Source organism: Dermacentor albipictus, chromosome 4 (assembly GCF_038994185.2).
Source record: "Dermacentor albipictus isolate Rhodes 1998 colony chromosome 4, USDA_Dalb.pri_finalv2, whole genome shotgun sequence".
NCBI lineage: Eukaryota > Metazoa > Arthropoda > Arachnida > Ixodida > Ixodidae > Dermacentor > Dermacentor albipictus.
The window spans coordinates 158335129-158361947 of NC_091824.1; the positions used below are offsets into that span (position 1 = coordinate 158335129).

The window sequence follows — 26819 nt, forward strand, 5'->3', positions numbered from 1 at the left end:
AAAGCAGGCGAGCCTTCCGATGTTTTATGCTCGCACCTTCCACGAATGCATGGCCTACAGAAGTTTTGCAGGAGTAGCTCTGCCATCTGGTTTCTTCATCTCGAGAATCACTTCTATGTCCACAACATGAGCGACCAACACTCGCGCTGTTTCCGCACAAATCCCGGGCTGCCAGACGGTCTACTTTTGGAGCTCCGACTTTCAATGCACCAGTACATTGTCTCATACTCCTTACAGCTTCTCAACATTCAAATTTTGCATTTGTCCTAATCTCATGGCATGTCTAAAGGGTGCAATACCCAAGCCATACATTCATATGTATGACTTGGAGAGAGAGAGAGAGAAAGCTCTTTACTGAAAAAGTGGAGTTATTACCCAGAGTATTGGAGAATGTGGGCAGAAAAAAACGAGAGAAAAAATATTATGCACATCCCACGCACTGTGGGAATCGATGTAAGTGAAGCTTTCCGTGCTGGATGATTTGCTTGACAATAATTAGCGGTGATGTTGGCGGCTAAAGCTTAATTTTCTTCACCATTTAGGCTAACACGAGAGTGGTGAGTTGATGTTAAACGTTACCTTATGTGCACCACTGCTGTTTGTCTGCGTAGTACACAGAGCACACAGGGAGAGGTGCTTGCTTGAGGCATTGTTGTGCGCCGTATTTTATAACCTCTTAGAGGATTGCGCGTTGTCATTGCCTCACATGGCACATTGCATTGTGGCAGAAGTTTTAAACTTGAATTAGATTATGGGGCTGCACGTGCCAAAACCACACTCGGATTATGAGGCACGCCGTAGTGGCAGACTCTGGATTAATTTTGACACCATGATGTTCTTTAATGTGTCCCAAATCTAAGTGCATGTGCGTTTTCTATTTCGCCCCCGTCGAAATGTGACTGCTGTGATTGGGATCAAATCCATGACCTCTAGCAATGCCATAGCCACAAAGCTAATGCGGCGGGCACAGAAGTGTTGATTTGATGGTGGACTACTTCCGTAGTGTCTCCTAGACCCTGCAGTGCACTTTAATTAATGCGGCTCTGCTTCTACACGCCCTGCGTAAGTTGCCCGCTTGACATATTTGCATGGTGTTTATTTTTCAGAAATAGCAGCAATGTACTGTACCGTACTTTGAACTTAAGCTTATCCTGTTTGCCCGCAACCGCTGTCATATAGTAGTGGGCTTTCCTTGCCTTCTCACGTCACCTCTCCGCTCTCTTGTATAGGAACTGCCTTTTCTCCTCCTTCTCCTTCTTCTCTCTACAGTTCTATCTGCGTCCCCTCTGGCCTCGCATGTTGGTAGAAAGGTAGAATGTTAGTAGAAACTCTACTGTATTGCATGTTTGCCGTTTGTGCTACCTGTACTTGCAGTGGCAATATTCTCCGATTGTCATCCTCGCTTCATTTTAGGACCGAAATGCCGAGGAAGTTGTAGAAAAATGCGGCGCCATTGTCGCATCTATACGTAAGAGCACCGCCGACACGGAATAAGTGTTGAATGTGGCCGGTCTACATTTGGAATTTCACAACACGATGAGGTGGAAGTCGCAGCTGTGAATGATGAAATAGCTCGTTACCACTTTTTTGAGTCATCCGGGCCTGACAGAAACTCTGCATGCATACATGAAGGCTAAACTGTCTAAATATGAACTGAGGTTGGCGACAGATTTGATTGAGCTTCTCTCCCCAGTAGAGGAAGCCACGGAGTTGCTGCAGAAAAGGCACGAGACAGCCAGGCTTTTGCTTCCCGCGTTGCGAAATATCGAAGTTTCCCTTGCGGAAATCTTAAGTAAAGGCACACTTCTTTGCAAAGAGGTGGCTAAAGGCCTACAACGTAGCCTGGAGAAGCAGTTTGCAAGCACATACACTGACTGTTTTTTTTTTATGGGTGCGCTTCTATACACATGGTTTAAGTCTTCTTAGTGTTCAGCTGCAACATCCGAGCAGATGTGCTCTGCTGTGCTGGGAAGAGGGCCTCTTTGTTAGGGCAGGACAGTGCCAGCACCGTCACAAATGGAGACTCTGAAGCAGGGCCAGGCGGACCAATTTTTAAATACATCAGCCAAAATAAAAATGCCCCCCAAGATCATAGGCCTGGATTCATTGTAGGGAAAATTTCTCTTTACCTTACAGAGCGAACTTGCTCAGACACAGTTAAGTCACTGACCTATGGGAAAGCGAATGCTAGCCGCTTTCCCTTGCTTTCCAGCCTCACAACGGCAGTTTTCACTCTGAATGCTATGCCAGCTGACGTGGAATGCGCATTTTCTATGGCATCCCTGGTAATGACAGCGAAGCGAAATCGCCTGTCGGGAACCTCTTTTGAGCAGCTCGTTAGTGAAGTGCAACACATAGTTAGGCAGAAGGCAACTGTTTTATCTCATTTTTTAACTAATTGTTGAAGCAGCCATCATTTACACTTAGGGTTTTAAAAACTAAATGGCGAAGCGCCCTTTTAGGTCATGACATTTTGTTGCAAAATTTCAATGAATAAAACCAAAATAAAGCTTCTCTTTACACCTTGCACTGCTTGCAACCTTTATTGCAGCATTTAGAAATCACAAGGACACCTAAACAAAAATATGCAATGTCGTCATTTTAGCATTAACACATTTAAGCTTAAATAATATTAAAATGCTGATGATGCAAATACTATAGGTAGTGGGAGAACAGCCCTATGGGAATCAGTAGGGTGGTTGTACTGCACGAGATTTGTCACCAAGCTACTATCCCTCAACCTTGGTAATATGTTTTGCATATTTCTGTAGTTCTTAATGCGTCTGATGACATCAACTTTATGGTGCATCCATTGGTAACTCGATAAAGCTACCAAGATGTCTTTCCTACATTGAGGAATTACAGGAATGGAATTGAACTGCCCGGCCATTCCCAGAGTGGGAATGGCCTAAGTTTGTCATAATTACTTTGTTAAGTGTAAAACAACGGACACAAGAAACACGACAGGACAAGGCTCTTGTGTCCGTTGTTTTGCACTAAACAAAGTAATTATGCATTCACACCAACTAGCCCGCCAATGCATTGTGTAAATTTTTTTTATTCTGGGGAAATGAAAGGAATGGAATTGTGGCAAGTTCCAATTCCTTGGAATGGAATTGGAATGAGGGTGCCCATTCCACAACACTGGCACAAACTAGAGTGATGAACTCGAGAAGCAACATGAATAGGACAAGACTTGCAAGAGCCTGAAAGTGGCCTGTGAGTAAACAATGGCATCTTTGTATGTCGACTTATAAATGTGGAGACAGAAAAAACAAGTAGCAATTCGATTTAAATTGCAATGCAGTGATGATCACTGGTGCACTAGTGCATGTAGTAAGGCTTCATGCTTTGCAGAGTGTCACTTTCATAAAATATTCATGGAGGTGCATGAACAAACTGCTGAAGAGAACCACAGCTTTTGTTTCATTCTACAGCCTAACCCATAGTTCAAGCTTCTAGGTTTATTTAACTTTTATCACTTCAATGTTGCTTAGGCAGTTGCTGCCGCTGAGCACGAGGTCGCAATTTTGACTGCTGGCCACGATGGCTAATGGAGGCAGGATTTGAAAAAAACTTTACCAAGCTTTTAGTGTGCACAAAAAAAATTCCAGGTGGTCAAAACTGATCTGGAGCTCTCCTCAATGGCATGACACATAGCCCCGTGTTGCTTTGGCACATTGCACCTGACAAACCACTGATTACCACTTTGTACACCGCAGTGCACATCATGACGATTGCCTCATGAGCCACTGCTTCTCTTGGCACTTTCCTGATCTTCTGGTAATGAAGTTGGTTAAAGCATCAGTCTTGGAAGGAAAAGAGCCACAAGGTTAAAGTTTTTTTTTTTACGTACCATAAAATCGGAAGAGATGCCCTGCCTCAGACAGATAACCCACCCCCAACTAAGCTCCTAGCTTAAAAGAACTGCATATTACCCACATGAAAGTTAGCCCACCTCATATTTTCCACTTGGTTTTATCACGATTTTATGATACCTTAACTTATTTTAAGCATATTTTATTGTTACTGTGACATAATTACTGGGGAATGATCGACTACAACATATGGCTATGCTGAGTATGCAGCTTTAAAGAGATTGCCCAGCGAATTCAAATCTGTGAAAGAGTGGCCTTACATTATAAGTATTGTTATGCAGACCTGCATGGACCAATGCAACACATATGAAAGCATTACTTTATGCACAATTAACCTAAATATGTTACACATTCCTTTTTTAGTTTTCCACACAGGAAGGGCCATGCAGCGTCATAAGTACGACTCAATCCCTCTGCATTTTATATGCCGCACAGTGTTTCAGGAGCACATTAGGCCTAACTTGTGCTGAATTTTGGTTTTCACCAGCTGTCTACAGATGCATATGAGACAACGGGCTACCTATGACATCAGCCAAGCCAGATGGTGTCACATAACAAAAAAAAGGTATTAAAAAAGTTAAGGTGTCCATTAATGCCTTAAAAAGCACATGTAAGTTGTTTTAAATGCAGGAGTACAACATATTCAAGGCTCAACTTTTTGTTCTACAGTCGGATGATGCCTTTAAAAGCGCTATTGCTACCAGATAGTGTAAATGATATGCAATTGTATCCGTTCTAAATATGCGTGTGCTGTTGCATAATCAGAATCACTCTATAGATGCCTCCTCATAAGCACTTCTAAAGTTATAAATGGTTCAATACCTGGTATGTGCACAAGAGCGAAGCTACATTTTTTTAAACATGTTGCTCTGCACCAGCACAGTAGGGAACTCTACCCAACATTCAGATAAGTTCCATGCATGATTGTGAGTATCAATGTTGTTTCGACATATCTGGCTATAACTAAAAACGGAAGCAACTGACGCTCTAAAAATCGCGTTACAGCGTCACATCACACGACGTTTCGCGATGTGACGGTAACTGCGATCCGCAGCACCGTCGATTGACGACAAGAATAAACACAAGGCAGTTATGTATTTAAAACAGGTGTATTCTAGCAACACAACACGTCCAACCACTCATGCGAGCTCTTTAGCCCGCATGTATGCGTTCCACTGCTCGGGAATCTTCTTCAATGTGTTTATCTTCTGCCTAATCTGGGCAGGCGTGTCCTGGAAGTGATTCTTGCGGTCTCTGGCCATGGCAGCGTAGTCCTCGCCGTACTTCTCCAACATGTAGACGCAGAATTTGACGTCGTCTTGTGACATCCGCAGCGTGCTGGGCCTAGGCTCAGAAGCCGCGGCTTCAAGTTGTGCCACGACGTGTTCTTTGGGAGCGCGTGTCTTTCGCTTGCCTTTAGTCGCCGGCTGAGCATCGACCTCCATGGGGATTGCCTTGTTTGCGTCCGCTGCGATGCCCATGTCACGCAGGTTGTCAAAAATGCCTTTGTTTTCCTCCCAGGCTTGCTTTATAAGCGTGCTCTTGATCTTCACTTGGCGTTTCAGCTTCTTTTTCATCTTCTTTTTGTGGTTGGCGCTATATGTTTGGCGGTGCCGCCTCTTTGTCTTCTTGGCATTTCCCATGATTTGATAGCACTCGAAAAACGGACCACTCGCTTACTGCCGAGAACAAGAACAGCCACGTGCGTTTGATCACCACGACCGACCACAAACACACCACACAAGAGGGCTCGACTTGTCTTGGATTCCAACGGCTGAGACCAATCTCCGCAAGCTCCGCCTACCGTGAATTAGAACCGGAACACCAAGAATTAATTGCGTTAATATAACGTAGCATATATAGCATATAAACATTTTATCTGTTTTAGCTTTTATAAATGGTAAAAATGCAAAATTTATGTGCAAAAAAAATTTTTTTTTAAATATTGTTTACCGGTTTGCCGCTTGAAGTGCGTGTATCCGTAGAAAAGATCCGTGGCGATCCGGTGAAGCTGTGCGGCTCTTGCATCGGAAAGACTGACGCTACGCCGTCGATTGCGTCGATGGTTGCAGTCTCCCACTTGATAGTGCCGAAGCAAGGTTGTTCGTCGCTGCAACAAGCGGCCACCTTATTAGCGACATTTGATTTCTGTTGAATTGACGTTTCATTGATCTCCGCGCTACGACAATCGCCAGAGCCCGAACCAAGGAAATGAACAACACGGCGGACGTGCTTTCGCAAGCGATCAGCGTCAGTAAGTTGGAGTCTGCAAAGAACCAAACTGGGGACAATGACGCCGAATCTGACTGCGACGTTGACAAATTGTCAGGTAAAGGTTTCCTATTGTTGCATCCCTTAGGCACACCAGTCTCGGCTGGCTTCCGATACACCTCGTTAGTTTCGTTTCTGTGAACCGCAGTCGATAATACGTGCTTAATTTTATTCACGCTTCCTACATGTATAATTATATCTGAAAAAAGTCAACACCTTTTCGCAGTTTTTTTTGGTTGAAACTCTACCACCACGTGCATGGAAAGACACCCGGAGACACGATATACTTGTGATGCAGCAAACGCGTATATGAAACAAAGAAAAAGCTTAGTAACCCTTCGCGCGGCGACGGCTCCCCGCGGACTGGTGCTGGAGCGGAACAGCTGTTATGCTCGCTGTCCCGGGCCGATGAATGCGTTAACGTTGCAGCCTGAATCACCCGCAAACAATGCTACTCTAATGTGTAGGCTTCTCTGCATCACATATTCTTCCCGCGATGTGGATGCGCGGACATCATTGCGTAATGAAGGGTGATGCGGTGTAGCCATCCTCATTGCTAAACAGTGTTCATTGGTTTCTCACGGGGAAAACAGGGCATAACGAGTAACTCCACGCCTTACTTAAATTTTATTTTAGGAAAAGCGGTAAACTGGAGAGGAGAGAGGGGGTGGGGTATAGGGCTCAGGGCACGCCCATTGACTTACCTTCGGCGTGGACGGATGAAATGAATGACGAGTCAGTTTCTCTTGTGATGACTATAAATTTGCACTGGCAGTTATTGTCACAGTGCGACAGACATTGTAATTTAAATTTGATTATTTCTTGTTTGCTGCTCGAACAGAGGCAATTAATACTATGTCATTTGGGGAAGTATGCAAATCGACACTATTTGGAATAAGTCAGTAGCACTTCTGCCTAGGGATCGTTTTTCATAAGTACAGCGCGCAAATAGAGTTTGGTGCTGTGCCTAAAACTTTTTTTTTTCTGTTATACAGCCCGTTTCGGATTCTGCGTTGATGAAAAGCGGCTTCGCCGACGCAACTGTGTTTTTGAATGCATCGCGAAAAATGAATGATTTCATGTCACTCTGCCTTTTCCCATATGCCCGCATCTGTAACCCAAAGTATGGATTGTCATTCAGATTATCTTTGGCAGAATGACGCCGAACAACTAAATTCAATCGTAAGGTCGCCTTGTCACGAAACATCCGTGTATATGGGTAGAGTGGAATAAAGTTACGCCATACACAGATGCAAACGCCGGCAAGCAACGTTAATGAAATATATAAATAGACGCACAAAGAAATGTCAAATCATGACCAGAAAAGCAAGTTCGTCTAATGATGGCACTGGTCTAACGCCGGTCCTGTGCACTTCTATGTTTTCTGTCGTCTTCTTTGGCGCTGTTTACATGTTTCGCAATATGGTGTCACGGCCGCTCGATGAAAGCACACACAAGAAAATGTTGTTTAGTTTGTTTGTTTAGCAAACTGCGGCCAACTGCACGAGGAGCTATGCATGGTGATGTGAAAGTGGCGTCGCCACCAGTCTTCCGCAGATGCATGATATATATATACATACATACTAGCAGCCAAAAAATGCTTTATCTCTCAGGTATAACGGCCGTTCTCAAGTACGTTCTCAACGTGTCTTTTTAAAAAAAAGTGTGCATGTGGGTGTCATGCAATAAAGATGTGATTTGCATTTCTAAACACAGGTTATATTTTAATATGTGCTAGGAATAAGGGGGGGGGGGGGGGGGGGTCATTGCATCTTATATCAGCCAATGCATCGCCGGCAGCTGCAGCTTCTCAGCCTGAACCGCTGATCTTTTTAAAGCATAACATAGTGTGCGGACTATCTAAAATATGCCTGTATGCGCAATGGCTAAGAATTTCAAGCTCGCCCAAACAAACAGAATACTCGTTTGTAATCCGGTATTGGTGCGCGCCGATACCGAACGAGTCATGCTTTTTTTTATTTTTTATAATGGCCGCGGTAGTTAATGCAACGCTCGTGCGCGTGCCGAAAGCCCTCGTAGTTTGTGCGACCTTTGAGCGATAAGTACGACCTTCCTTCCTTGGCCTTGGCCGCGCGTTTTTGTCGGCCTCGTTTTTTTCCGGCGAGTTCTCTCGTCTAGTGTTTCGCGATAGTGGCGGATTTCTTCAGAACCGAGTCTTTCTGCTGCTTTGCCCGAATGCGTGTTGAATGCGCTCGGGCTCAGTTATTGACCTCCCAGCTGGTCGTTGTGTCATAAATTTTACGGCCTAGCTGTAGCTTTCTGTAACAGAGTCGGCGTTTTATAATGACTTTAATGGGGTCGGTGCAGCTCAATAAAACCGTGGACTTCCCACGACATCGACAACATTATATTAGTTTAAGTTAAGCTAGGTTGCGTTACGCAAGGTAAAGTTAATTAGATAAATTTAATTTGGGAAGCGCCACAACCTCCGTAAACCTACTCCAGTTTATGGAATATCGGAACGCTAGGGATGCATAGAGATACAACGGTGGTAACGCCCTCTTGGGACGCTCACGTCAACTAGAGCCCGCAGAACTATGCAACGACCATGTTCTACCTTGGCTTGACAGCAGCAGTCATGAGCTCATGGTGGACTCCTTTTTTTCGTTATGCGGGAACACCAACTTAGCAAAAGACGTTTCTAGCGCCTTGTGGAAGAAAGCATCGCAAGATAGCACTACTAGTGCTGTCGCTGCCGTAGAGATAGCTAGTGTTCCGTAAACTGTGACTGTTGTACAGTTGAAACTCTATTTAACGAAGCGATGAACACGCTCGAATGATTTCGTTATATCGGCAGTTCGTAAAATTGAGAAAGGAATTTTTCTGTCCTTCGAAATCTAAGATTGAACGTAGCGACAAGCAGAGGCTACCGCGGCATTATGTTTCCCGCAAATCCAGCCATCTGTCTCATAAATCACGAAGTAACGGAAGCAACCACCGCTGCCACAACCGAGGCGGTGTTGAGTCGACTTTTCCGTGCATGGGCGGCGCGGCGTGCGGCCTAGTCAAAATAAAGCCAGGGATGTGAACCCATCGCGCCAAGATGTTTTAACGCTATAGCTTTAGAGCGCACGCTTGAAGAAGAACCCGTCTGTGTCAAAATTAGAAAGAAAAAACCGCTTTTTTTACTCATTTATTTCAGGAAAAACTTCGTTAAGTCGAGTTCGGACAAGTGTGTTTCGTTAATTCGGAACATTGAACCATGGGTACCTCCTCGGGAATGTAAATTTCTTCGTTAGATTGGGAACCTCTCAGTCGGATTTTATTCGATTGAGTTTTAACTGTAATTCGTATAAGCAAATACAGTCTGAAGATGTCTAACCTCCCGAGACATAATCACTCAAGTCAGTTCTTATTAGCGACTGATATGTCTCGAGCGTGAAAACTCGTGTTTCCTTTTTTTTATTTAACGGTACATTTAGGTGCTGATGACGGCATCTCTATTCACGTGGAAAAAGAAACATCTTCTTATGTTTTGTTGCGGTACCGCTTTATTTTAACACGTAGATGGCGTACTGGGTTTTCACATCATCTCGCGGTATTCGGAATACACTTCACGGATGATTCCGTCGTCTGTGAAAATACAATAGTCTAGATCAAATTAGTGTCCATTTTCTGGAGACCTGATGGTAAGATTATGATTACACTAGTTTCATACAGTTCCACATGCAAATGACTTCATATCCAGGAATTTTTTTTATTTAATCGATTGCGAGACAATATTGAAAAGGTTTGAAGACAGTGTACTACATAATGCACAGAAGGTCTCAGTAGGATAATAATGGACGCAGACATGTTCTTTTCGGGTCACGCATTGTTTAGGCACTCCTGATATTCACGCTTTGCAGACATCTTTAACGCTTTTGTTTTTCAACACCACCAGGTGTGGGACAAGAAACTAAATTTAGCGTTTTCGTAAGAACTTTATAAATTTAGAAATCAGGGCTTTCGTAAGAATTCGTGATGGCTTGAACTGCTTTTTTCAATTTTATACGTGTAAGTGTCGAATGTTGGAGGCAGAATTCGTACCTCATATTACATAACAGTAACTTTTGACCTGAACCGTTGTTTATAGTGCTGCAAGTGCTACTGGGCTGTGTGGTGACGGTATACGGTGACATTATTTGACTGTGATCGTATGTCTATGCTCCTTTCTTTCTTTATCTTTGCTTTGCTATCACTTTACCTTCCCTTCTCCTCGCTCCCCAGCGTAGGGTAGCAAACCGCATCTGCCCATCTGTTTAACCTCCCTGCTTTTCCCCTTTCTTCTCTCTCTCTCTCTCTCTTTGACAGACACAAACATAGTTATAAATTAGAAGCTTCGCACTTTTCGAGACATAATAGCGCAATTTTGTAAGCATACCGGCGATCTGTGATAGCTTCCCTGCCGTAGCTCCTATGTGAGAATCCGATAACGTATGCTCTTCGAACAGTACAGCAGATATCGTCTACTGGTAAAAGTTCAATTTCGGAACTTTCGAACTTTCATGGAAAATGTGTGTCGCCTGTACGGTTCTTACGTCTGAAAATAACAGCTTCTGTTTTCAGTAGCATTTAGGACTTGATAATTTGCAGTAGACCAGACTGCTTCGACGTCCATTTTCTTGCCTTGAAGAAGACATGGAAGAGGAAAAATAGACGGAAAGACAGGGAGGTTAGCCAGTTCTCAGACCGGCATGCTATCTCCCAGGTTTTGACACCCGTATGTTCTTTAATTAAATTTAATTAAGTAAACATTCGCCGTCGACATCTCCGCTAATTATCGTCAGTCAAAGCAACCAGCAAAGAAAGCTTCGCTTACATCGATTCCCACAGTTCGCGGGATCCGCATGGCTTCCTTTTTCTTCAGGCTGGTATGTTTTGCAGACGGCTATAACATCGGAACTGCTCCTTGTACACGAATGCGGAGTAAACGTTCCCAATATTTCTTCTAGGGCGAGTATCCTTCTTGGCTTTCGGCTGTTTAAATCATCGTTGTCGGATTCACAAGCTCCGAGGCTTTCGCTGCAAAAGTGCGCCGCTCTTTGCGATAGAGAGAGAGAGAGAGAGATAGCAAAGAGAGCAAAGGCAAGGAGGTCAACCAGACGAGCGTCCGGTTTGCTACCCTACACTGCGGGAAGGGAAAGGGGGAACAGAAAGAGGAACGCGGGATAGAGGGAACACTGTGTGTGCGCGCAGCAAAGCAATCGGTCAAGTAAAAGCAGGTGCTCCGTCGATACGTTAGGCTGCCGTCATTCTGCTGTCTGAAGCTAATCTTGGTGCTCCATAGCTGGTGATGCACGTTGAAATCACCAGTGAAGACCAAAATATCGTAAATGGGAAGGGCCATGGTCAATTTTGGCCACTCCGCTGCGGTTAAATCTGTTTCCTTGTTTTGAATCCTTTGTGCGTGCGGGCGTGCGCGCTTCGTGTTTTCATCTCTGTGGGTATGTGTGTTCGTGTTGCATAGGATAGCGTTCATTTGTGCGTTTTGGAATAACCGGCTTTTGTGAAGGCTATCATCATTCCATTTGTTTGTACCGTTAATGAACTCCGCTGTGGAATTTAATCGAGTCGCGCTCTGACAAAAAAAAAAAAAGAACACGCACGTACGAATGCACTCCTCAATTGTCTCGTGTCGTCTGCTTTGTGAGTAATCGGTCGCTTTGCGCATAGTTTTTAAACGGTGACTGTGTGCCTGTAACGACGGCCGCAGCTTCGTTCCCACAAGGTTCATATTGGGTTATGATTCTATCGCTTATCGTTCGGCACACATCTTGCGTTTATTATTTCACATTTAAAGCTATCCCGCGGGAGTATTGGTACTTGCACATGTGACTGGACAGCCTATACATTTTCTTTTAGCACGGCAAACGTACAGGATATTCCGAAGTGAATGCAGCTGTTCACGTTTTTTCTGAGGTCGGGGTAACATAGCTTTTTACTCTTCAAGCGACAAATGTCTGATCACCACGTTTGTTTTGGGACATGTCACTATAGAAACCGTTAATTCGAAGAACGGTATGTTTAGCATCTCACAAATTCCAAATGTGAACATTGTTTTCAACACAGCTCCAGAAAATAATCTTAATTCAATTTATAGAGCGAAGGAATCTACTCAGATATCCTAACATACTTATTCATGGTTGGGCTTTCAGTACTAAATATGCGTTTTGCAAGGCATTGCAGCCGTCGGAGCAAATTTTATTTTGCTATTAACGTGCGCTAACTGCATTACGTATTATATGGCGCTCGCTAACACTCCCAGGGCTATACGTTAGAAACATATGACATTAATACTGAGGAAAGTGAACATGTAGACAATAAGTAGTTTTAAAAATATGTTACCCAATCTACATCCAAGCGTTGGGGGACGCAACCTCTATTTTGGGCCCTTCGGGCTTTTTTTTTTGTGTGTGTGTGTGCTTGCTTTGCGTTCTTTTGCAAGACCAGTGGTTGGCCTCCTTCAACGCTTAGAAGTTTATTGACTGGAAAAGGCAGAGAGGTCGGCCAGTAAGTGGAGTATTTGGCCCGTTACTCTGCGCAAGGGAATGGGAAGAGGAGACGAAGGTCAAAGTGGGGCCCAACGCCTAGGCACCCTAATCAGGTAAACCTATCAAATATGCGGACGTTTTGGGTTCGGCTCCCACCGGCCACACATTGTCGTACTTACAACTTTCGCTTTCCCTTTAATTTATTAAGGATGTCAATGTTATCATAAAGTTAGTTCCCTTCTGTAGCTATACAGTTAGCCGAATAAAATTAATTATTTTATTATTTTTTATTATTATCTTTCTGCTTTCCTTGGCTTCCGTTGTCTGTTCGCTTCGTATAGTTGTGACGTATACGTGTTCTGCGTGCCTGTTGTACAGCAGTTTGACCCACCGAGGTTGACGCTATAGTTGCGTTTGTGACCACCACGAGGCATCTTTTGCAGTCACCTTTGCCTAGCTAGCAATTGAGGTATTTATCACTGCTGGCGCCTGCTCCAAGGAATCGCAGAATCTACTGCGCGTGCAGCTTTTGCGAAATCGCTGCTTCAATGAATGTGCGTTCCGCCGTGGACCCTGCGCTGGTTTTGCTGTAGCTTTCCTGGCCCTCTGAAGAGAGCGTCAATAAAACTGACCTCCCTATCTCCACCATTCTGTAGCCTTTGTATAGTTTGGAAGCTTAGCAGACGCTCGGCCTGTGCATAGAATGGTACAGAATATTTGTCCGTTCAAGGACTGCATTAGGAGGTTAGAAACAGCAGAGGAATAAATTATATCGGTCGCTTAGATACGAAATTAGCTTTGGTGTAATTCCCACCCGTCGCGTCTTCGCAGTGGCTGTGGCATTCTGCTGCTGAGCACGGGGTGTCAGATTCGATAGCTGGCCGGTAGTGACTGCATTTAGATGGAGGCGAAATGCTGAAATGCTTGTATGCATTGATTTATAGTTGCACGTTACAGAAACCCAGGTGGTCAAACTTTCCGTAGCCCTCCACCACGGCGTCTCGCATAGCCCCAGTGTTGCTTAGGGACGGTAAACCCAATCAGTCAGTCAGTCAGTCAGTCAGTCAGTCAGTCAGTCAGTCAGTCAGTCAGTCAGTCAGTCAGTCAGTCAGTCAGTCAATCAATCAATCAATCAATCAATCAATCAATCAATCAATCAATCAATCAATCAATCAATCAATCATGCAAGCAAGCAAGCAAACAATCAATATGATTCGTGGCTAGCAAGACACAGCAACATTTCTTTTTAAATAAACGCAAGGTTTAGAAATAATATAATTGATCATCATGTTAAAGCTTCACATTTTCTTCTGTTAGCCCTTCTGCCTGGGCAGCGTGGACGCCCCCGAGTCTTCTAAAACTTCTAACACACGCGCGCGCGTGGGCGCCGGGGCGGGCGCACTTGTGCACGATCTGGCGGCGCCCGCTATGCAGATATACGTCACACGTAGGCTCCTCGGCCAGCGTCGTTCGCGGGGTGGGTGATAAAGGTCGATACGGTAACTTTCGTCGCGTTTCTTTTCCTTTGTGACCCGCTTTGCGCCGTGCTGTCTGCGTTGTGTATGAGTCGATGTGCGTGCGCTTACCTCTGCGGATCCTGCGATATGATATGGATGAATAGAGGTGCGTCGTCGCGCGTATAGTACTCAGCCGGAGAACTTGGACGTGCGATGTCTGAGAGGGTGTCGGTGCGACAGGGACTTCGGCGGTCTCCTTTTCTTTTTTTCTTTCTTTTGTGCCACTTTCGCGCTTTCTTTTGTCTTTTTTTTTCACCTACACCATCTTCTGATGTCGCCAATCGGTTTCCAAGTGGCAGGGGGCACTTATACGTGCTTTCGCACTGCTGGCCGACTTCGTCTCTTGTACGCGCAAGCGACATATCGAACGGCGATAACGATACGGCGCTCGGAAACGACTTCGCGTGTGTTTGAAAGACCGCAGTCAGAAAGAAGCCACAATGCGGGAATGTGTGAACGTTCGGTATACGGCAGTACCTCATTCGGTTTGCGTGTTCCGTTTTGTTATTCTTGTTCTTCGAGATATGCGCCCGCTCTCAGAAGCTTACGTCCGATGATACAATGAAAGGGGCAAAATGACGGTGGGAATGAAAAAGTCACGCAGAAACTCGGAGAGTTGTGTAAGTGTGCGCAAGCGTTATGCAACTTGCTCATATCCACGCAGCCCGGTGTCATTATCGATGTTATGAAACTTGATCCGACCAGTATAAACCCTTATCAAACCTTATTTATTTATTTATTTTACCCTCAGGGCCACGTAGGCATTACATAGGGGGATTGGGCAGACAGGAAACTAAAGAAAATAATGCGAAAATGCAGTACATAAATGATTGCGCCTACGTATATAATGTTAGCTAAGAAACAAACAGTAAGATCGTTAGTGAACGCGAAATACAAAACTATCAGTGTTCATACAATACCAACCAAAGCTTTGCGAAAATTATTGATATCAGTAATAGATACAATTTCACTGGGAAGGTCGTTCCAGTCTTTAGAAGTGCGGGGAACAAATGACTGTAGAAAAAAAGCTGTTTTTCATAAGGGGATGGCTACATTGTGGGGATGATCCATGCGACGCGATATGTAATTGGGTCTATAGAAGAAATTATTGTGCAAGATGGAATAATAGAATTTGTGGAACAGAGTGAGCCGGCAAATCTTTCGTCGTGAAATCAACAATGTAAGATTCAAAATAGATTTTATTGCTTTTACGCTTGCGCCTCAGTTAAAGTTGGACAAAATGAAACGAACACAGTTAATCTCAACACGTTCTAAGGAAGTAATCAAATAGCCTTGGCTTGGATCCCACACTGCTGTTGAGTATTCTAGTTTAGGTGGCGTTAATGTTTTATACAGAAATAATTACAAAGAAGGCGTTGCACGAGAAAATTTACGTCGCTGGTAACCTAGCGTTTTGGTAGCGTTATTGATTATGTAATCTATATGAAGCCTCCAAGTTAGATTAAGTATAATATGGATGCCTGAGGTCTTATAAGATGGTTGGTTGGTTAGTTTGGGTTTAATGGCACAAATGAGTACTTATAAAAATGGACACGTTCAAGGGCAGTGTAATATTGATAGTATACTGGAGAAGGAGTAGATGTACATATAACACGCATGTCTTGCATTTGTTAAAATTCAGTTCCATTAGCCATTGGTTGCACCAATTGGCTGTAGCCGTAAGGTCGTGCTGTAGCATTTTAACATTATTATCGCTTTTAATCTCACGAAGAATAATACAGTCATCGGCGAATAAATGTATGTTAGATGACACGGAAGAAGGAAGATCATTGATATAAATTAGGAATAGTAGTGGTCCGCTGAACGGAACCTTGTGGTACACCACAACGTACACTAACAAATGGTGAGTCGTAGCCGTAGGCGGATGAAAATTTTAAATTACTGAGAAAACATTTGATGGACTTAATAAGTTACTGTCGAGGTGACCGAATTTTAGTAGAAGAAAATCATGGCGAACTTAATCGAGTGCTTTTGAAAACTCTAAAAAGATGCAATTTATCTGTGAAAAAAAATTAGTTGAATTTCGCATGAATATGATTTGCGGAAACCACGTTGTACAGACGTTAGGTATACATCAATTTCTTTGTGGGGATTCGTGTTACGTAACTGAGGGACGGGTGTCCTCGCTGGATAGGCATAGAAGTGCTTACGCATTTACAAATGGTTCACACTTCGGTCATCGTGTCCTGCCTGTCTTCTAGTGTGTGTGTGTGTGTGCGCGCGCGTGCATGTGAGTCATTCAAACACTCTAGCCTCGTTCGTTGCTTTACTAAACGTTGTCGAGCTCAAACTTAGTGTACCTTGCAGTCTTCGTTTACGAAGTTTGCAAAATGGGAAAAGAGAGAAAGAGAGAGAACACTAGTTTCTGCTTCGCGCCTAGCCCAACGTTTCGGTAGTAACTACCAGCTGCGTAAAATTGTGGCAAGTAACTTCAGTTTCGCTGCCAAAACGGCGGTCCACTTAAATTTTTCACCGCTCATGTACCAAGCGGTTACGCCTTTTTTTCCCCCCGCTTTCTGTTTTTATCAAGTTAATTGTTGGAGCTGTTATGGCGGCGATGGTGACTCACTTGCGAATCCGCTAGTTTTGCGCCCGGTCAGAGCTTGAGTACAGTACAGTCGTAGCTTCCCTATCGGAGTTCTTCGAGCGTATTTTTTTGCGGTGTTCCTACATGACTCTCGTCGTCTCCTCTTTTGGTGGGTAGGCTTCGTGCATAGCTGCGCGCTGTGTGAGGGAAGCCGAACGCGCGCTCACCGGAAGAGGCTGGCGTTTGCAGGCGAAGTTGCTCTGCCAGGTGCATCGCTGACTGAGTTGGGATTTGGACCGCGACGCGCGTCCGAGCTTGCCTAGATTTTCATGTTTCCTTATGCGTTTCACTTTAATTTTGATTCTGAAAGGCAGAAGTATTGCTTCCTTTTACTTAATTTAATTTCTAGCCTGGGCTGAGTCTCTGTGAGTGATGAAAATCGCTAATGCACAACAGACACTACAAGCCATTGACGGCGCTTAAGCCGCGGTCAAGGACCTTTATTCAAAAGTGTGTGCGGGTTTCTCAGGACACGTAACGCCGTGGCTCTCTATATCTGAGGTTGGCGTGCCGAGTGTGAGGCCTGTGCTCCCTCGTAGATGGCATGGAATTTTGTTGGAGCATGCGCGCTTACTTCTCCGCTTTGTCCTTTTTGGAAACCTAGCTTTTTTCCCTGTTGGCATTGCTGTGAAAAGAAGGAGCGAAATCTGATTCAAGTATATGACCTCTGGCAAACACCTGCCGCATTGAAGAGCTAGAATTGTGCACAAGTGTTGTTTTCTTTTTTTTTTTTTTGCTTATCGAGACGCTCTAACATGCATCGATGCGCGTCTGCTAACCTGGTCCCTTGTTTTTCACGGACTCATTTACGACTTGATTAAGGCTGGCGCACTGAAGCGCGGGAAGTCGTGAGCGTGACGAAGCATAATGGTGTAGAAAGTTGGGCTTGTTGGATATTCATGACTGAGGGTACAGCACGAAATAAACACGACGGCCAGTATAGTAGACACACACACAGACACACAAACACCTTCATTGCGCAGGACGCCTGAGACTGATCACTTGGGAAAGGCTTTCGACTTGAACTTTGTACGTAAGCAGCGTTAATTGAAAACGGAGTGGCACGTACGCCTGCTACCCCCTGCGGCGCGTGATGAAATCGCTCCCCCGTGGCGGTATACGGGCTCTCGAAGCCACGGAGCTGCGTTCTGTGTTGTAACCGTCCTGTGTCGTAACCTGGTGGGGGCCTCTTTATAGGAGGCTGACGTGGAGCATGACTTGCGAGACCGCTGCGGCTAGCGAATCAGGGTGAGAGCGTTGTTACGAATTAAAAGCCGAATTGTAATGGGTGGTCGGGCGATCGCTCACTCCATCCTCCCATAGGCGGGCTCGCTGCCAGGGCGCGCAAAACCTAGGCGCGCGGCTTGCCACTGCATTATTTTCGCTCGCTTCCTGTCAGTCTGCGTTTGTCTCCCTCTGTAGCAACTGGGAGAAAACAAGGAGAAACGGTGCGGTCCCGTAGCGCAGCAGACCGCGGCAGGCGAGAGTGCTACGGAGTTCAATGCTTGCTGTGGCCGTCGCGCGCCGGGAGCGTCGACGAGGCGGCTGTTGATGGGCGCCCCTCGGGGGGGCGATTGCGCTAACCGAGTTCCCTCGTGCTAGTGGATTGCGTGGTCCGGCTAAATGTGCAGACGCTTTGTATCGTCTTTTCTTCTTCCTCCTCCTTTGCGTACTTTTGCACCATTTTTCGTTCGCCGAAGGGGAAGCGCAAGCAAAATATGGAGCGTAGAGGGTTGTCCATTGCAGTGCTTAGTATAGGTGACGGGGTCTTCATGCCAAAGCTGCATTTGGATTAAAGAGTCGCTTATGGCACGCGTGGGCTTAGTTTTAAACGTGCTATTCAAGTTGAACTGGGTGGTTTAATTTTTATGCGATAGCGTTAACGGCCCCGTGTCCCAGAAAATCCGGCGTCGGCGTCCATCGTCGGACGTCGATCGGCAAAATGTTTTGAACGGAATTCTGAACCACGCATACCCAACCACTTCTATACCACCAAAGTTGCTGATACCTTGTCCTTCATTCTTTACAAAGTTATTCCTCGTAATTTTGAGAACGGCAACCCACAAACAAATGTAATGGAAAAAAACACCGACAGCGCATACCTATTGTTAGCTCTTCTCAGACTGAAATATTAAAAGTGCGAAACAATAACAGGAGATCGACCCATGCAAGAGGCCGCGTTTCTACCAGAAAGCTCGTCTTAGTACATAGCGTTCGCCGCCAGCGTTTGCCGGTAAACGTTACGGTTACATAAGCTGCAGTTAACGGGCAGCATGAAAAGCAGTCAGGGGTCTTTGAATGCACTCGCGTTCCACTCTTAAAGGTGAAGCTTAAGCGTCCTCAAAATTTTTTTATAGCGATAGCGTTTCATTGTTTTTCATTTTACTTTCGCGGCGTATCATGATGAAGATAACAAGATGTATTTATTAAGGGATGGCTCGAAGACCTATAATGGGGAGTAGGAAGAGAAGGGGGAGGCGTTTTCAGAGCCGTCCTAGGAGCTGCGCGTCCTTGGCGAAAGCCAAGAGCGAGTCCAGAATGACCCTGTCGAAATCCGTCGAACCAGTTGCCGGTCTAATCCACTCCTTGTAGGACGACAATCGCACCACCCTCAGGTGGTGATCCCGCTGCTGAGCGTGTCGCTGGCACTCCCAAATCAGATGGGCTGCGGATGGCCCCGTGGCCATGTCACAGTCAGGGCACCTGTGTGACGCCTGGGGTGCTTCTTGGTCAGCGGAGGCTGTGGGAGGGCCGGGTTCCTGCGATGGGAGGGAGTTGGGAGACGGAGATGGAGGGTGTCTTTCCTGGCGTGGCCGGTAGCTGCCGCCACCGTTCCAGCACATCCGGTGCGAGGACGAAGCCGGAACGGAGCCTATGCAGCAGCACCTGCCCCGACCTGGGAAGGCCCTCGGGAAGTGGGTCTGGGTCTGAGGGCACACTCGCATGGAGTTCCCTCTTGCGTCGGTTGGCTGCTGCTCTCAGAGATCTGTCAGGGTCATACGGGGCTCCTTTTGCCGTGCTGCTTGTGCTGGCTGAGAGAGAGAGAGAGAGAGCAAATGATAAAGGAAAGGTAGGGATGTTAACCAGGACTGAGTCCGGTTGGCTACCCTACACTGGGGAAAGGGAAAAGGGGACGGAGAGATTAAAAGAAGAGAAAGTCCACTGGGGATATCGTTCGCTCACTCAGTCCGGATCACAGACGCTGACTCAGTCCAGTAGCCTTCAAATATCGCAGCAGAGCTTTTGTGGCCTTTTGTAGCTGCGATATGCGAGGCCATGGTCCCAAGATCTTCTTCGAGGGGAACGGTGTTCTATCTAGCTGATTGAGAGCTGTGCAGAGGTCATGTCTTTCGTTTTGAAAAGATGGGCATTAGCACAGTAGATGTTCTGTAGTTTCCTCGGCACCGCAGGCATTACAGTCGGCACTATCAGTCATTCCAATCAAAAACGTATATGCATTGGTGAATGCGACTGCGGCTCTTACCAGGACTTCTACGAAATGAGGAAACAATGCTGTACCGCTTATGCTGGCTGTGATGGTTTCTGAAGGATACCGGGAGACGATGCGGTTGGAAAGAAGGGCGCGCGCCACCTCGTGGGCTCTCTCATTTCCCTCGATGCCCTGGTGACCAGGGATTCAATGAAGTGTTGCAGTGAACCCGTGGGCCTCCGCACGCCTGAAGCCCTGCTTGACTAGGAGTGCTTCCGATGATGCTGTGTGGCGTGACTTGCAGGCATGCAGCGCATACTGAGAGTCGGTGTATATATCGGTGCGTTTTGCTTGCGTGGTGCTCGAATCTCTATCTAACGCCCAGACTATTGCGCGGAGTTCAAGTTCCGTTGGGTCATCGGCATCAGCAGTTGTAAGGTAGAATGTGTCGCACAAGAACCCACTACGTGGTAGGCGACTGCTCCCTCGAGGGCTGGTGCGTGGGTCGAATGCTGCGTCAGTGTACACTTGTTCATGGCTTGGCGGTGCGTCTGCCAATGTCTGCGTATAACGCGCAGCGAATGCTGCCTGGCGGTGCGCGTGTTGCGCGGTGCCTGGCGGTGCGCATGTTGGGCGCCCATGTTTCGGGGCGTCGGTGTATCATAAGAAGCCAACAAAGACACCAAGAACAACACAGGGGAATTTACCTGTACTTACGAATTGCATTAAAGAAAATGATAAATTAATGGAATTGAAAGTAGATGAATGGCGTATGCCACATGTATGTCACGTATGTCACATGTATCATCAACATGTCCCTTCGCTATAGAACAATATTATGGAAGAAAGAAAGCTTTGTACGGTTTACTGGTGGTTATCCGTACGCACTTATGTTGTGACGTCGTGGCATCCTAGGTCACTGTCTTTTCGGTGTATTGCCATCTATAACGCGAAGGTCCCCGACACGTGTGCCGCTCTTGTGAAGCAGCGACGAACAGGGATGAAGCTGTGTACGCCCGCGCGGCGTGTGGGGCGTGCGCAGCTGTCGCTCTTGGCACCGCGCATCGTGCGGGGTGTTGTTCGGCGCTGGAGCATCGCAAAAAGGAAATTGTCAATGAAGAAGAGACGGCGTGCTGATCGTTCGATGTTCGCGCCCCTCCCCTGTGTAGCTGTCGACACGCGAGCGCAAGCAGGGTCGCCAGCAGCCGCAGTGGCTGTATTGCGATGGGCCTTGCTCGAAATGTCGGGGGAAGTAACTGCCGTTTCCTGTCTCCTTCTGAATCCGGGAAAGTCGATACGTGGTGCTGTTGTAGTACACAGCGAACGGCACTGTCTGCAAATTATATCTTCGTGCCGCACGAAACTCGGCAGGCCCGGCAAGGTGTATGGCACGGCGACCGCGACGTTTAGCGTGGTGGGCAAGGTGTAGCCGGTTCTATCCGCCGCCGCGACAGATGTATTATCGACAGGTCGAAATACAGAAGCGTCCCCGCACGTTTAGCGTGATTTTGGTTCACGTTAAGGAACGCTAAATGCCCGACGCCATTCTACTGCCCTCCACCGCGTGTGTAAGCTTTGGACCACAGTACGCAGTGATTTTTTGTTTTTCTGCGCTCAAGCGTATACTCTCTCCTCACGCCAATGTGGGGCGGAGTTTACTATAGTTTACTATAGTTTACTATAGTTTATAGTTTACTATAGTTTACTATATTTGTTGTTGTTGTTGTCGTCGTCGTCGTCGTCGTCGTCGTTGTTGTTGTTGTTCCTTTTTCATTATTCCACTCCCCTTCCTTTGAAGTCGCGGACCTTACATTTAGCACGCGGGGCTATCACCTTCAGCATTCATTCGACTCTTCCTTTGTCTTCAGCAAAATCTCATTTTTAGGACTTCTCGATTACGCTTTTCTGACCACCCACAGTGCCATGTCGCCCGCTTCAAGCTTTGCTCACGGTGCGCGCAATTATTAGCGGCAGCGAAGCTGAGTTGGCTCGCAATCCTTCTTGAAGTAAATGAGTGGCGCCGATGCGCCATGCGATGACGCAGCGCCTGCCCTGTGTTTTCATAGTTAATTGCGCGCCGTGGCTTCGTCGTCATGGTGACCCGGTAGAAAGGGCTCTTGGCCGCGCAGACTCCGAATCCGTTCCAACTACGCCAGTAGGTCTTTATGAAGTCGGAGTCGAGTTTCCTGCCGCGATGTCTCGTTTATACTTGCGCATTTGCCAGACGGGGCATATATTTAAGCGCGCACGCCATCTGTCCTATACTGCTGGTTTAATCTTTCGCACGGTCTTTTCTCGGGTAGTCTTAGAACGATTTATACTAACCAATGCGCCTCAAGTGCCGCATGCTTTCCATGTGGCGTTCCCTATATATATATATATATATATATATATATATATATATATATATATATATATATAGTGTGTGTGTGTGTGTGTGTGTGGTCATTATGTGAAGTTTGTTTTGGGTGCATGTGCATGTCCTCCCCCCTTTATTTTTGCACAGCTGTATACGTCGGTATACATGTATGTACCTTTTTTTATTTCTAAGTCAGTAGCGAATGCTTCATCTATAGCGCCTATCTAATCAAATCACTGGGACATATAGTGTTTAGTGTAAAAGACGCAAGGTCTGTTTCCCGCTTGTCCCCACGATTCAAACAAAAAAATATGCGATTAAAAATATTAATGGCCAAAGCATCCTCGTGGTATGGTTACAGTTACGATCATCTCCTGTTTTCGTGTGTAGTTTGCGTATGAAACAAACAAATGGCGACTATATGCGATGAGCAATGAGCAGCAGGTTATGGTGGCGAAAATCTGCGTTCGCATTTGAGTCAACCCTTCACTCGCAGCTTTAGCATTAACCCATTGTGAAATGCCTTCTCCGTTTCTGCGTGTCTGCGTTTCGGTTAATTTATTTATTCTCATAGCAACGCGATGAGGCGGAAGTCTGGGAATCCATTCCACAAACGCTTCCAACCCTCGCGCATGGACGACGCGTCTTTGTGTGTCCTCGTTTGTGCGAAAGCCGTCAGCACAAGCGCCTCGCCATAACATAGGCGTACTATATATGTACAGCGTCGACGTATATGATTCTGTAAGGCATAGGCTCATATAGAATTAGGTGCTTCGATGCGCTTTCATTGAGGTGCGCTCCATGGGTCAGCATAAAGACCCAGTGCAACCAGCACTTAGCAGAGAAATTGCGACCGTGCAAAAAAAAAAAGTTATTCCATTTACGTGACATGTAGGTTAGCTGCCGGAGAGGTCTCCCGTGCCACATCCTTTATGTAATCGCGATGGTGGGGTAGAATTTTGACGAGGTGTGAGAGGAGCATAGAGTTTTCTACAAAAATTAAACCAGGGGTAACTTTCGCGCCAGTGTCAACGGGAGCTGCCAGTGTTGCGTTTAACCGTAATTAAAATCATGGGAATTATAGATAGTACGTGGATGGGCCTATGTATAAAAACTTCCTTCTCTGCTACTTCAAACGACTTTGTGACTTTGCAAATTCATCATTTTCGAGGAAATAACGCAACAACTCGCTGTGATTATGCATGTGCGCAGAAACATTCTGCCTTCGTGTGTTTGGAAAACTGATTTCAATGAAGTTTAGAAACAAGGCGTGATAAACGAAGCCAGAAGAACGTGTGAAGCGACGAGTACGAAGACAAGACAAATCCATGCACTAACCATCATTGCCATGGTGACTGAACGATCGCCTCGCCAAAGTTCCCTCTTTAGTAACACCGGCGGAGACACCATTTGGCGCTGTGCTTAATCAAAGAGCACAACTAATGCAACTACCGACTGTGTTGCACTTACGTGATAGCGTGAACTTGTCTCCAGGATATGATCTTCATAAATATCGTTTTTTTTAATGGAAGCCGCTCAACGTGATAACCATTTTCTAACGCATCATGGTTGAATACGGCGTGACAAAATACTGTTCTCACGCTGCTGGTCTCGCGGATACGTCTAGCTTATTTATTAACGCGATAGCGTTAAGAGCCCTGTGTCGCAGAAAATCCGATGTCGGCGTCAGCGGCGTTGTTCGTGAGAAAAAAATCACCCCTAATCACGCAATCCCCAATCACGCAGGCCTTCCGCGTGGCACATAGGCGTTACTGAACTAATTGAATTTCTCAGAGTAAGATGCGTTAGAAAATTCCCATAGTACAATTTACAGACGACCTACAGGCATATAGCATCGGATTGTAATTTGAATATACTAAAAAGAAAAGTAGTTCTGTTACGTGCAAACTCAAACGCAAACCCCTTTTTCCAGCTGCCGTTTGAGATTTGCCATGTCGCGGCTGCGCACTACCTGCCGGATCGGCCCACGCAAGAGGCCGCGTTTCTACGAGAAAGTTCGCCTTCGAGCATAGCGTTCGCCGCCAGCGTTTCCCGGTACACATTACGGTTACATAAGCTGCAGTTGCCGGGAAGCGCGATAAGCAGTCGGGGATCTTTCAATGCTGTCGCATTCCACTCTCAAAGCGAAGTTTAGGTGTCCACCATTTATTTATTTATTTATTTATTTATTTATTTATTTATTTATTTATTTATTTATTTATTGCAAATATCTTCAAGGCTTCCTGAAAGATGCATGTTACTTGGATGGCACTTTTGACGTTGGTGTCGGTAGTGGCAGTGGCAGAGGCGGGGAGGTAGTTCCATTAAGTGCTGGTTTTAGAGATGAAGTAGTCATTCTACAGGTTAGTTCGTCAAGACGACACACCACCCTTAAAGTTGTGATCCATACGCGATGAATTGTGCATGGATCGAGAAAGGAGATCGCTTCCTATAGTTCTTCATTCTGACGATAAGGTTTGTGAAAGAGGCAGAGGCGATCGAACACTTACGGCGTGGAGAAATAGATCGCGGGTGAGTTTGGCGTGTTTTTCATTGAGGAGTGAGAGGGAATAAGTATAAATTGGGCAGCGCGTTCTTGAAGAAATTTGAAGGCAGTGATTAGTGTAGATTGGCTAGGGTCTCAGACAGCGGATGCATATTCCAGTTTAGGGTGACTAGGCTCAGACGCTACATTGTCACTTCATACGTGCGGTTTTGTTTCGTTCATTTAGTGCTTGCTTTATGTCACCGTTGATTGTACTGAGGTAGAGAGAAAAAAGGCGGAAGGTTGAAACGTAAAGTACCCGATTTGCTACCCTAAATACATTGCAGGAGTAGCACGTGAAAGTTGAGCGAAGAACTGAAGCTGAATCGCTGCTATCGTATTAAAGCACGTGATTAGAGATACAGTATAAGCAAATGTAGAGCAGCTCTAGTCAGGTGAACTTATGAGGCAGTCTGGACGGCCTGGCTAAGCACTCTGCAAAGCGGGCGTCGTAATGCCCAAGGAATTAATAGGCGTCCCTTTTTAACGGTTCTCTGTGAGTCGGGAACCGAGAGCTTAAAATCGACCATTCAAATCGACTGCACCTGTGCTAGATATAACGTTAATCGGAGGAGGATCGTATCTCTGTCGACCTGAACGTCTCGCTCTAAGCGGTCGCCTATGGTCCTAATGGAGCGACCGACGACTTCGAAATTGGGCTGCAACTAATGGTAGGATCTGTGCCAAGCTCGTTCGGTACTTTATTCGAGGTTCAAACTGGCGGTAAGGGACGTCGCAGAAACATTTGCCCGCTCCGCAATGTGAAGCGAAATCGATGGTTCCCTTATACTGTACACAGGCAATATTTTCCGCCGTAGCCAGGGCTGTTCGTGTCGTGTGGTAAGAGAAAGAGAGAAAGGTCCGATGGTAACATGACTGAAGGCCAGCCGATTTTTTTTCCTTGGTGGATAAACCCGGTGTATAGGCGCTGACTTGTTTATACTGCGTTATTGAGATGAAAATTAGCTGGACACCTGCACGGAAATTTTGCAAACATCCCTCGAAATTTCTTCCCGCGAAATTACACACCTAAAAAAAATGCTGGAATTTGCAGATGTTGAAAGCAAATCTAAGCGGCTAAGCCTTCGCCCTCGGATTGTTTTTTCTCATCCGCGTGTAATGAGAAGCCCTACGCGAAAACAAGACGTCCGCTTGAGCGCATTCCTTTAGCTGTCTTTGGTCATTGTTTATTTTCTTGATAAGGTGGAAGCTTGGGCGAGTTGGTGATTCAATAGAAACATGTGTGCACAGCGCAAAAGACGAGGACTGAAGGAAGAACACAACACAGGCCTGTGTTGTGTTCTTCCTTCAGTCCTCGTCTTTTGCGCTGTGCACACATGTTTATTTTCATTGCCACTCATTATGTGCTGGGCATGTAATTCATCAACTACCGGCGCTGTAAAAGTTTATCGCCCCATTTCGCTTGTATATGAGTTAGGTACATACTGTGAACTGCTTCACTAGTAAAAACCCGCGTATGGTGAGGTTTCAGTCTGTGTGTAAGTTATATGTTTCGACTTGGCTGCTGTCATTGACAGCGACGTCCCGCCAGCATTCTCCCTGACACAGGCGGAAGGGGGTTGCCCGTGGCATTGTCAATTAAGTCTAGTGGGCTCGGAATGTGCCACAGTTGGAGTGTAAATGTTATGCGGATGAGGAGGCCATCGTGTATTGAGCAGCGCACATGAAAGCGTTCGGTATGTGTCCGACAGGCCGC

The 26819-nt window shown here is 46.0% G+C and overlaps 2 protein-coding genes across 5 annotated transcripts in view; one reads left to right on the forward strand and one right to left on the reverse strand.

The window, feature by feature from the left end:
* Positions 1–4968: 4968 nt before the first annotated feature.
* On the reverse strand, positions 4969–5643 carry LOC135915790 (nucleolar protein 16). Its single transcript, XM_065448926.1, has one exon. The coding sequence runs from the start codon at positions 5519–5521 to the stop codon at positions 5018–5020; it is 504 nt and encodes a 167-aa protein (XP_065304998.1). The 5' UTR covers positions 5522–5643; the 3' UTR covers positions 4969–5017.
* Positions 5644–5869: 226 nt separating this feature from the next.
* Positions 5870–26819, forward strand: part of AMPdeam (AMP deaminase) — a 132766-nt gene continuing 111816 nt past the window's right edge. For 2 of the 4 annotated variants that reach the window (XM_065448920.2, XM_065448921.2), the window contains exon 1: positions 5871–6207. In XM_065448920.2, coding sequence (XP_065304992.1) covers positions 6090–6207 — 118 coding nt within the window. In that variant the 5' untranslated portion in view covers positions 5871–6089. Of the gene's footprint in view, positions 6208–26819 lie in introns of all 4 variants that reach the window. The other 2 variants (XM_065448916.2, XM_065448922.2) reach the window with 2 other exon arrangements.

Bases quoted from the DNA above. Each gene is read 5' to 3' on its own strand.
- LOC135915790 (XM_065448926.1), bottom strand. From the start codon at position 5,521: ATGGGAAATGCCAAGAAGACAAAGAGGCGGCACCGCCAAACATATAGC.